Source organism: Tachysurus fulvidraco, chromosome 17 (assembly GCF_022655615.1).
Source record: "Tachysurus fulvidraco isolate hzauxx_2018 chromosome 17, HZAU_PFXX_2.0, whole genome shotgun sequence".
Lineage (NCBI taxonomy): Eukaryota > Metazoa > Chordata > Actinopteri > Siluriformes > Bagridae > Tachysurus > Tachysurus fulvidraco.
Genome location: NC_062534.1, coordinates 14,141,619 through 14,152,763, shown reverse-complemented (window position 1 = coordinate 14,152,763; position 11,145 = coordinate 14,141,619). Strand labels below are relative to the sequence as shown.

Here is an 11,145-nt window from a genome sequence, read left to right as displayed (position 1 = left end):
ATAAATAACTTTCAAAGTAAGTGTTTGTTTAAATATTCTTCACAATAGGATAAAAGCAGAGAACAATAATTTATTAATAATGTTAATGTACAAAACAGGATTTTCTTGTTCATCAGTGGAAGAAAACACCGCGTTGCTCTTTAAGGGGGGGGTTCTTGCTCTATTGAACAGATTATTTTAATTCCAAAAATAAAATGAAATGGATTAAAATGTCACATTGTTATATTGAGTACTTAATATGAATACACTGTAAAATAGACGTTGCATACTATTTTTGTTAAATAAAAATAACAACAATATTTCCGATGCTCCCCGTGACAATGGTACACTCCAGCTCGTTGTATTCGGTTAGGAAGTGCTGTACATTTGTGAAAGCTGGAAGTTGGAGTCAAGTAAGATGAATTGAAGTAAAGATGAATTTGACTGTCGTACGTTGTGTTCTTCTGACACTCGTCAGTTCGAGCTCACTTTTTCCCTTCCTAGTAAGTAACGATTTGATTTACAATGACATTAATTGCCATATGATGTCTTTATAGACCACACGACAGACTGCCAGTGGAATCTGAAGTCTTTAATGTCTTTTGTTTACAGTTTGCTGAAGAATGCAGGACAAGAATGTATCCTCCTAAAGGACCAACGTAGGTTCAGCTACTTATGTAAATACCCTGTGTTGCATGAAATGCTGCTGAATGATATTTCTGATCTCTGAGATTTCTCCCATTATGATTTAATGATGTATTAACACTGATCTTCTCGTACAGATTTAAAAGTAATGTCACATGGTACATGCTGAACCTTGATTTGCCCCCTAACCAGAGGTGGACTCAGGTGATAAAGGAGAAAAAAGCTGAAGTAAGCTGTTTACGACATGCTGTGGTACTTTGTGTCTTGTCTGTGTATTTTTCTTTCTGTGTAAACAGACAGAAATCAAGGTATAGCTGATAATTATGCAGTGCTGCTCTGTGTCCCTGTCTGTGTTTCCCCTATTGCACTGAATCCACAAAACTTCTGTGTGATCAGTAATACATTTTTTTCTATTGCTGTCAATAGTTGTAATGAAAAAAATGGTGTCAAAAAAGATAGAATATTATAAATATATTCATAAATATCCCTATTTCTGTTTTCTGTTCTATGATTCTATGGGTTTTTTCATCCACTAGTCAAGTCAAGAGTCAAGTAAAGAAGCTTTTATTGTTGTTTCAATCATATGTAGATGTTGCAGTACACAGCGAAATGAGACAATGTTTCTCCAGGATCATGGTGCTACATAGAACAAGACAGAGCTAAAGACTTAGTAAGTTAGTCCTAGATACATTAAGTGCATCTGTGCAACCTGGTGCAGGACAAAAGACAGTACAAATAAAAAATTACAAGACAAAACACCAAAGACAATAAGCAGAAACAGAAACGGCGCCGAGCAGTGTAAATACTGTATGTTCAACAATATTGCATGTGCAGAAATACTGGAACAAACACAGTGTTATAGCAGCAGTTACATGAGATATAGTAAAGGATTGTGCAAAACCACAATCGACTGAAATGTGACAGCATGTGCAAAGAGCAAAAAAGTTTAAAGGAACATGTAACACTAGCAACATGTAAAGGAAGAACTTATTGAGGCTACCTAATGAGATCCATGCTTTAGAGCTTGTGAATTAAGGAACAAGCTAATCTTTGGGTAACTGAAATAAAGGACATGAAAGTGAACATGGTCTGATAGCATTTTCAGTAACATGCAGGTGTGCTTTGTTTTTTGTTCTTCAGCTGACAGCAATGATACAGGCAATAAAAGATTTAGCCAATGGCTTTTTCCATGGAAAATTAATTCATTTAGTAGACCAGGAGTTGGTGAGTATTCACATTCAGTACTCTTACTACAGTGCAGTGTCACTATTAAATATTCAAAAAAAATCTATGATTCCTGTTTAATTTGTGTTATTCTTTTTTTTTTCAGCCTTTAATTGTGGACATGCTCCCATACCCTTTTAACGAAGAAATTAAAGGAATTGCTTCGGTTTCTGGTGTCCCTTTAGGTCAGGGTTGTTATTTTAAGCAGATTGTCTGTGTTTTATTTATGGTCATATTTCATAGGATTGTGAAAAATGACCATAGATCTGGGGTGTCCAATCTTATCTGCAAAATGGCGGGTGTTTAGGTGCAAAGGGTTTCATTCCAGTCAGGTGCCACCACATGATTCTACATGTTTAATTTGTTGATCTTGGCTTTCAAAAAACGAAAAAATTTGACTTCTGCTTGGTTGGAGAGAAAGGATTGAACACCCCTGCCATAGAGGTTATATAACTATGTCAGTTTGTTTTTCTTCAGCTTTCTATTTCTTGCTAATGCAAGCCTTTGTCTTTTTAGGAGAAGTTGTTCTTTTCAATATCTTCTATGAAGTTTTCACAGTGTGCACATCAGTGGTTGCTGAGGACTTGAATGGTGAGTTGTATATTATGGTATATTTAATATATTACATATTCATGACTTGTTTTGCCTTATTTGTCTAATATACTTTATTACATGTTAATTATTATTTTGCTAGGAAAAATATACCATGCTCGGAACCTGGACTTCGGCTTGTTCATGGGGTCTGATTTTTTTTTTTTTTACCTATATTTGTATTATTTTTGATGTGTTTGTGATTTACATTGAATTTACTCTGTGTTTCAATTCTGTTAGTTGGGACAAGAAAAACCAAACTTGGACTCTAACTGAGAAGCTCAAGCCACTTGTGGTGAACGTTGACATGAAACGAAACAACAGAACAGTTTTCAAATCCACCAGCTTTGCAGGATATGTGGGACTGCTCACTGGCATTAGACCTGTAAGTGTTTCAAGACATGAAAAGGCACTGTTCTGTTTTTCCTTTTTGAAAAATGCTTACAAAAAGTTCTTTGTGTTTGCTTGTAGAGAGAATTCACTCTAACAATGAACGAACGTTTCAACTTTGATGGAGGATACATAGGTAAGATGACATTTTTAGGCATGCAACCATCAAGTTGCAGAAATGCTTTTAGTTAGGTTTTTTTTTTTTGTCTGAAGCTTAGCTGCTTCTACACAATTTACTACCTCATCAATCAACGAATCAATGGAAAGAGACCACTATAATATCGGACCACTACTGAGCAGGTGCACAGGTACAAGAAGTTATGCCAGGTGTTTTAATGTTATGAGAAACTTTCCACTAACCAACAGCATCCATGTAGTCAAATACAGATGGTGAGAAAAGATTACACACACTGTGAACGGAAACACCTAATGTACAGTCTCTGAAATGTACAGCTGTGATTTCACAAGTTAATGCAACAATGTAGACTGGATTTTAAGGGGCCACACACATCCCTGTTAATAGCAGGTTACTGTGATGTTAGCAGATTTGTCAGATTTTGTTAATATGATTTAAAAAAAATTTAATTGGAAAATTAACCATAATGTTTTGGAGGTGGGAGTGTACGCTCTCTAGAACTTACATTTTGTTAAAGGGCATTTGGCCTGTAATACAGCACTCTGTCTCTTTGGGTAAGAGTATACCAACTTGTCACATCTTAATTTGGCAATTTGGCACTCTTTCTTGCAAATATGCTCAATATTTTTTAAATTATGAAGTGATCTACTGTGCAGGTGTCTTTTCAAGTCATTTCAAGTTTTTAATAGGATTTAGATTTGGCTTTTGACTGGGCCAATCCAAAACATGCTCTCTTGGTGTCCGTCTTTTCGAAATTTTCTTCGTCTTCTTCAGTTGTTGCACTGTTTTCTCCACTTGATGATGACCTATGATGTGTTCCATTAGGTGTCTAATGTTTTGAACACTCTGTTACCCCACAGAGTGTTCAAAACATTGTAAGCTCTTTGTAATTGAGCAAAATAACTGCATCATATGGCATATATATATATACTGTTTGTCAGATTTATACACAGATTACCAAATACACAGATTTGGGTGCTATATCACATTAAGATAGGAAGGGATCTCAGATAATTGTTATTGTAGAAATTTTTATTAGGGATACACACATATATATAATTGTATTTTATTTTATTTTTTCTCACTTTTTTCTTATTTTTTACAGCATCACTACTGTGCTCATAAGTAACTCATAGTGTGTGTGTGTGTGTGTGTGTGTGTGTGTGTGTGTGTGTGTGTGTGTGTGTGTGTGTGTGTGTGTGTGTGTGTGACAAAGCAGTAGACAAACAGTCCTTTCAGTTGACACAGTCCTGACTTTTGATAATATCTTATAATTTCTCCCAGGGATCCTGGAATGGATTCTTGGCAAGAGAGATGGAATGTGGACGAGCTTCCTCACACGAAAGGTCCTGGAAAATGCAACCAGGTTGAACCAATCTCCGACTCCAAATACATCTCTCCAATATTAATATCATGCTCTTGCTTTCTTGCTTGCTTTCTCTTCCAGTCTGACCTGTTTCTATTGTGATGTGAAATTATGTGTAAATGACATCCTTGTCTTTTTAACAGTTACGAAGATGCCAAAAAACAGCTTGCTCTTACTAAGTTACTTGCTCCAGCCTACTTTATCCTGGGTGGAAACCAGACAGGCCAGGGTTGTGTGATAACCAGAACTAGGATCAACACACTGGATGTCTGGGAGTGAGCTCACATAATCACACTAACAGTATTTAATATATGTTAGTCTATAAACTGGGATCTCTGAGCTGACAATTTACTTTGTACACCTAGTTTTGAAGCTAAAATTACTTTCATCCTGTAGGATTAACATGACACTTGGGAGATGGTACGTGCTTGAAACAAACTATGACCACTGGGAAGAGCCTTTCTTTTTGGATGATCGTCGCACACCGGCTATGAAATGCATGAATAACACTACACAAGCAGTAAGTGTTTAGTAAGGAATTAGCTTTCTAACATTCTTGAACAAACAACCCCAAAAGGACATTATGAATATTACATGATCCTATGTGTATGAGTTTCTACTGTTTTTCTATTTTTCCGTGTTATCCTTCTTCACTTCTGTCATTCCAATGAGTTACAGTCACTCAGTGCTTTAGAGGAACTAGCGGAGATAAATTCGTCCACTTTATAATGTTGAACACATACACTCGTGCAGCCAGTACAGGCTTTATTTAAATGTTTCTCATTTGAATTCCGCTTGCGGTAACATTTCAAAATAGTAAACACACAGTCCATGCACATATTCATGATATGAATTTTGTAAAATAATTGTAAAGTAATTTTTGGCTCTTCTATCAAGTGACTCTACACCAGGTCATGACACCTAATTTGGGAAACACTGATACAAACCTGTTTAAGTAATGCCTGTTTACACTGATTATAAATCATGTAATTAACCTGGGCTGACTACTAAACAATGTTTCTTCAGTATATCACTTTGCCGACTCTATATGATGTACTTTCAACAAAGCCAGTTCTAAATAAGGTAAGACATCTTTCACTAGTTGACCCAGAATAAAGCTAGAATCAATGATTAGATGATGGAGTTGAATTTTAATCTACATTTGTGTGTTTACGTGTTTACTGTAGCTAACCACCTATACGGCCCTAATGGAAGTATCAGCTGGTACGCTAGAATCTTACATCAGAGACTGTCCAAATCCGTGTACGCCCTGGTGATTGATTTAGGACTGAACATACTGATAAAGCTGGTATTGTGTCTGTGTATGCTGTTTTTAAAGCGAGGCCATAATGCTGCTAGGTCTATTGTAATGCTATAATTTTACTCACATATTACATTAACTGTTATTTCTATGGCTAATTTTTCTAGATGGAGATAACTACTTTAATGTTCCAACAAAAATATACAGTAAATGTTTTCTATCTTATTGTTCATACTGTTTGGTAATCTTTCCTGACTATAGTATTATGAGTAAATATGAATTTATCTAATGATTTGATTTATATTGTTGTTTTTTATTATTTTACAAATAAATGTGTTTTTCTCTTTGTACTCTTTCTTTCCTGTTGAAATCATCATATAAAATAACAAACGGTGCACCAACATTTAGGGGAAAACTCGAAACAGTAGCATATTGGCACATTTTCCTCATACCTCCATGGTTGGGTATTCAAGCCCTGCCTCCACAATGTGTGCAGACTTTGCATGTTCTCTGTGTATTTTAGGGGTTTCTTCCAGACACACCAGTTTCCTCCTCCAGTCTAAAGACATGCTTTTTATTCTGATTGGCATCTCAAAAATTGTGTGAGTGTATGTGCCATGGGGAAAGTTCCACTACTTTGGGTGCGGAGGACTCCAGGGACCCTGTGTGGTACAGAAAATAGATGAATGAATGTTGTAAATATATCACTTTAGTTCATAAATCCACCTCAGGTATGTTTATGACAATGAAAAGGTTTGCTTATTAAGCACTGATGCATTGGTTTTTGTTTTCCTCAATTGTCCATGTCTCAAAGCAGCTTTACAGAAGCATACAAACATAATAAAAATGGTAAAGTTTAAAGTAAAAGAAAAACTTTATCTCTAACATCTCATCTACCCCTAACATTTACACTTTATGAGCAAGTGTGTGTGATGGTGAACTTCACATTATTTTTTATTTATTCTTTTTTTTTTTTGAGGTTTAGAAAATATCGCAACAGCTGATTAATCATTTAATCGCTGAACTTCAGCAATGCTTTATCTATGTATATGATGCCAATTGTTCTTATGACATGGTGTGTATTCACATGTACACACTCAGTCATCATATGAACGTATATGATGATGATGCACTTTTAAAAAAAAAAAAAAAGTTATAAAAGCAGCAGTTTTTTTTTTGTTTTGTTTTTTTTTAAGTCAACATGCTTTAGTAGTGTTTTGGACCGGAATGGAATTGTGTGAACACACACGCACACACACACACGTGTGTATCACGTGTGTATCAAATCAGGTATTCTTCTCTGAAAGTCAGCCAGACCATTTTAAAAATTTAAAGATTTATGTTTTCTAATTCTTAAACAAATACATTTTTAAATAAATCAGTTCAGCATTAGTCATAGCTCAATTTTTGAAGAATGATGCTATGAAGTTTGCTTTTAGACATTATGTCTTTGTAGTAGATTTGTTTATCTGCGTTGTTTCTGAGTGACTCACCCACAAAACATGGGCAGTTCATAAAAGGCATGCAGGACAGATCAGACAGATGAAAAATCGGTGGTGCAGGAGCTGGAACAATGATTTAAATCCAGTGCAGTAACTATCAAAAAGGACCACAGTTTTGTATCTCAAACACTGTTTCATTTTGAGATTTGTCTGGTTGTTACAATGGCAAGATATTATCTTGTGATTTGGATTGTTTTTTGTTTGGACCAGGCTGATTCTGTAAGTATAATTATTACATTTTCTGAGCTTATCTGATATATATATATATATATATATATATATATATATATATGGCTGGTGGTAGAAAATATATATAATATATATATATCTGTGTATATATATATATATATATATATATATATATATATATATATATATATATATATATATATAGTATATATATTCTCTTTTCTACAGGGCCTAGTAATTTTTTATTTGCTTGTTTGGAAAAAAAAAACCCTGTGTGTGTAGTCCTCAGATAAATGTCTCCAAGAGAGAAACAGACTTCAGGCACAGCTAAAGAGTATGGAGTCTCGTGCTGTTAAGCAACGGGAGATGATTCAGCATTTACTGGACCTCAATCAGCAGCCTCCTCTTCTTCACAATGAAAGCATCTTTTTTGACATAGAAGATAAACAATATGCCGGTAAATAATGAGTATTTCTGTAACTTAAAAAAAAAATCTGTATTTGATGAAATTAGGTTTTTTTTGTTTGTTTTTTGTTTGTGCTTTCAGACTGTGCTCAGATTTTCACTAATGGTTCCACAAAGAGTGGATTTTACATGATTAAACCTGAAAAGAGCCCAGCTAAGATCAAAGTGTACTGTGATATGGGAGATGGAGGCGGGTGGACAGTCTTCCAAAGACGCTCTGATGGCAACGAATCTTTTGACAGGTGAGAAGGATTTTGTCTTGTGTATTATTTGTACAAAGGTCACACTGGAGTGTGGAACCAATGGGCTGTAGGTTATTTTTGATCATTTTTATGAAAAGCTAAAACAGACATTCCTCATACTGCAACTGACAGTTTACATTAATGATTTGAATTATTATTTAAATCAATGTGTTACTTTAATAGTATCAGACTAATCAATGACAAAATGTATATGCAGACACAGTAAGAAAGAATTAGAGAGATGTTGCGTTACTGGTCTTTCGTTATGAATCTACTGCTTTTTTGTTGCAGAGATTGGAATGATTACAAAACTGGATTTGGTGATATGAAATCTGCAAATGGAGAATTCTGGTTAGGGAATGATAACCTAAATTACCTGACATCCCAGGGTGAGCCTTTTAGGAGTAAAGTTTAAACCATTAATAAAAAAACAACAACAAAAAAACAAACAAACAGATAATAGACTATAAATATCATTCCAAGATAATTCATCACTGCTTATTGATAATTATATATCATGTATGTTTTTTTTTTTAATATCATAATAACAGGTGATTGCAGCCTGAGAATTGACCTGGAAGACTTCGAAGGCAGCCATCGTTTTGCCCTGTACAGAAAGTTCCAAGTTGACAGTGAACAGGTAGCACCTGTCTTTTGTGAGGCTTGATCAAGGACATTATCCCATTGTATAAGCATAATTGTAATTAAATTTAACTATACCATTTGTCTGCATGGTTTTAGAATCAATACCAGCTGACGTTTGATGGATACAGAGGGAATGCAGGAGACTCGCTCTCAGGCAGCTATAACCCAGAGGTACAGGGTTGGGCAAGTCACCAGGGCATGAAATTCAGCACAAAAGATAAGGACAATGATCGCTATGAGCGCAACTGTGCTCTGGAAGATATGTCTGGCTGGTGGTTTAACAGGTCTGTTAAATATATTGTATCCAAATAAAGCTATTTAATAATGTAACTATCTGCTGAATCTTGTAAAATGCATGTTTTCAAAATTACGGGTAATAGTCGAGCAGCCTAGTGATTATTAATAATGTGTAATAATTAAAAAAAAAAACCTTTGAAGGTAATAAATTATCTACATACAATGTTATAAACGTGAAGTACTAACAGGAAAGAGAAGAAAAAACAACACCTTACCCAGTCTTAATAAATACCCTGCATGTTGTTTGCTTGAAGCTCTTACGTTGTTCTTCCACTAGGTGTCACTCTGCCAATCTGAATGGACTGTACTATAAGGGGCCTTACAGTGCAGTGACTGACAACGGGATAGTGTGGTACACCTGGCATGGCTGGTGGTACTCTCTCAAAACCGTGCAAATGAAGATCAGACCAAGTGCCTTTGAACCAAATGAAGTCTAACATAACACATTTTACCATTACCCAGTTATTCATGAGAGATAATATAGAGATAATGTATGCATACTTGTAATATTTTTACATACAGTTTACAGTAATGTAGAACATATAGCTGATGTCATAAGTTTAAAAACACCTTGGAGAATCTGCAAAAAATGTAAAAAAAAAAAAAAATAATAATAATAAAAATGAGATGGGTCATAAATGCTGTTTGTTTTTTCTTTAATAAAGCCGTACACATTTAACATAATGAATGTTTACATATATTCCACAAGACACAATAATAAATTTACACAAATGAACCATTTCAGAAGTTTACAAATGCTTGATTATTAATGTATGTTGTAAGTTTTGTTATAGATGTTCATAAGTTCCTTGTTTTGTTTTGGGTTTTTTTTTTCTGATGACTTAAACTGCCCTCTGTTTTTTGTTTGTTTGTTTGTTTTTTATTTGGTTTTTTTTTAGAAAAAAATCCTCCATTAGTTGATTTTCTGGCATATTTCCAACAATATGTCTATGTGAGGGACTAATACAAACTATTACGACAGGTATTGTATAAACTTTTGAAAAAACGAAGAATGGTATAAATTATTATTTTATCTTTTGGGAAAATCTGTATTTATTTTATGTAGATTTTGCAGGATTCACTAATTTAAAGAAGAAGAAGAAGAAAGATCTTTAAACAAAATAATAATTCTAAAGTGTAATTACGAGTACTTGACCTGCGATTAATAGAGTTTATAGTATGTGTTGTTTACAGTATAGGCTATAGAGTTTATGTAGTTTAAACCTTGTTCATCACAGGATGTCAACATGCATTTATTTGTGAATTTGAGGGGAACTTACAGACAAATAAGGGCATGAATTAGTAAAATCAAGTTTGATCGTGTTTTATTATAATATCATTGTGTTATAACGGATTAAAGAGATACTTTAGCATGGTGTATAAAACCAAGGGCTCAGATTGCTACCCCGGAAGTGACGCCACCTGTCAGCACGCGACACGTGTGCTGAGCTCGTGTCTACCTGTTGGGTGTAGTGTTGTTGCTTTTTAAGGTGAGACGCAGTGCTTTTTTTTTAAAAAAAAAAACAAAAACAACAACAAAAACGAGACAACAGATGAGTTTTTATTGAGTTAAAATTTTACACATTCGCTGTCAAGTCCTCTTTTAAATGTGAAAAAGGAAAAAAAAAACAACTCATCAATATTCCGGTAAATTAACTCAATTTTGTGCTTTGTTTTGTGTAGTTTGGCTCCTCAGAAACGGTTGCAAATATTTCTTTTTTCTTTTCTTTTTTTATGCTACGAATTAGTACAAAAAACAGCTGAACACCAAGCAGGTCATGCTGACAAAGTTTAACGACTTAGGATATAGCTTTTAATGTAAACCTGGGAATTACAAGGACAGCAGGATTTGTTTAAAATCTAGTCAAGTCTGTGCATTTATGAATTTTTTTTTTCTTCAAACATTAATACAACTATAGTCTACACGACATGCTTAATTATCTAGACGTTGATTTACTAAGTTCCATGAAAGAACTGAGCTTTATGGCTGCTTCCCTCTCTGCACTATTTCTGGAAAGCAGTCCAAGGCATCCAAGTTATCCTTCTGATGAGTGTGAATCAGGTGAAAAAAAAAGGATTTAGCTGTGTTCAGGAAATAGACTGTGCCTCTAAAGGAGATGTGACCTCATGGGAAAGCAGAGCTGGAGAGACACAAGTTACTAGAAATAACTTAAAAAGCTGTTTTTCTGGCTCTCATGTAATCAAACCGATTC

The 11,145-nt window shown here is 34.6% G+C and overlaps 3 protein-coding genes across 4 annotated transcripts in view; all 3 read left to right on the top strand.

The window, feature by feature from the left end:
• The first annotated feature begins 321 nt into the window (after positions 1-321).
• asah1a (N-acylsphingosine amidohydrolase (acid ceramidase) 1a) lies at positions 322-5,942 on the top strand. Its single transcript, XM_027135088.2, has 14 exons — positions 322-482; positions 592-638; positions 762-852; positions 1,765-1,848; positions 1,955-2,033; positions 2,365-2,439; positions 2,543-2,588; positions 2,680-2,824; positions 2,911-2,965; positions 4,250-4,331; positions 4,475-4,606; positions 4,728-4,851; positions 5,358-5,414; positions 5,519-5,942. Exons 1-14 carry the CDS (start codon positions 414-416, stop codon positions 5,606-5,608), a joined length of 1,176 nt encoding a protein of 391 aa, XP_026990889.2. The 5' UTR covers positions 322-413; the 3' UTR covers positions 5,609-5,942.
• A 1,179-nt stretch (positions 5,943-7,121) lies between these two features.
• On the top strand, positions 7,122-9,559 carry fgl1 (fibrinogen-like 1). Its single transcript, XM_027135855.2, has 7 exons — positions 7,122-7,313; positions 7,566-7,740; positions 7,831-7,990; positions 8,282-8,379; positions 8,542-8,630; positions 8,732-8,919; positions 9,210-9,559. The coding sequence occupies exons 1-7, from the start codon at positions 7,257-7,259 to the stop codon at positions 9,367-9,369; spliced, it is 927 nt and encodes a 308-aa protein (XP_026991656.2). The 5' UTR covers positions 7,122-7,256; the 3' UTR covers positions 9,370-9,559.
• Positions 9,560-10,310: 751 nt separating this feature from the next.
• The window catches only part of mtus1a (microtubule associated tumor suppressor 1a), a 30,452-nt gene continuing 29,617 nt past the window's right edge, over positions 10,311-11,145 (top strand). The window contains exon 1 of one of the 2 annotated variants that reach the window (XM_027135668.2): positions 10,311-10,422. The gene's annotated coding sequence lies outside the window, so the exon portion shown is untranslated. Of the gene's footprint in view, positions 10,423-10,447; positions 10,580-11,145 lie in introns of those variants that run through there. The other variant, XM_047802377.1, reaches the window with a different exon arrangement.

Bases quoted from the DNA above. Each gene is read 5' to 3' on its own strand.
- asah1a (XM_027135088.2), top strand. From the start codon at position 414: ATGAATTTGACTGTCGTACGTTGTGTTCTTCTGACACTCGTCAGTTCG. The intron at 639-761 runs GTAGGTTCAGCT...CTTCTCGTACAG, and splicing joins TATCCTCCTAAAGGACCAAC to ATTTAAAAGTAATGTCACAT. The intron at 5,415-5,518 runs GTAAGACATCTT...TGTTTACTGTAG, and splicing joins CAAAGCCAGTTCTAAATAAG to CTAACCACCTATACGGCCCT.
- fgl1 (XM_027135855.2), top strand. From the start codon at position 7,257: ATGGCAAGATATTATCTTGTGATTTGGATTGTTTTTTGTTTGGACCAG. The intron at 8,380-8,541 runs GTGAGCCTTTTA...TCATAATAACAG, and splicing joins AAATTACCTGACATCCCAGG to GTGATTGCAGCCTGAGAATT. The intron at 8,920-9,209 runs GTCTGTTAAATA...TTCTTCCACTAG, and splicing joins TCTGGCTGGTGGTTTAACAG to GTGTCACTCTGCCAATCTGA.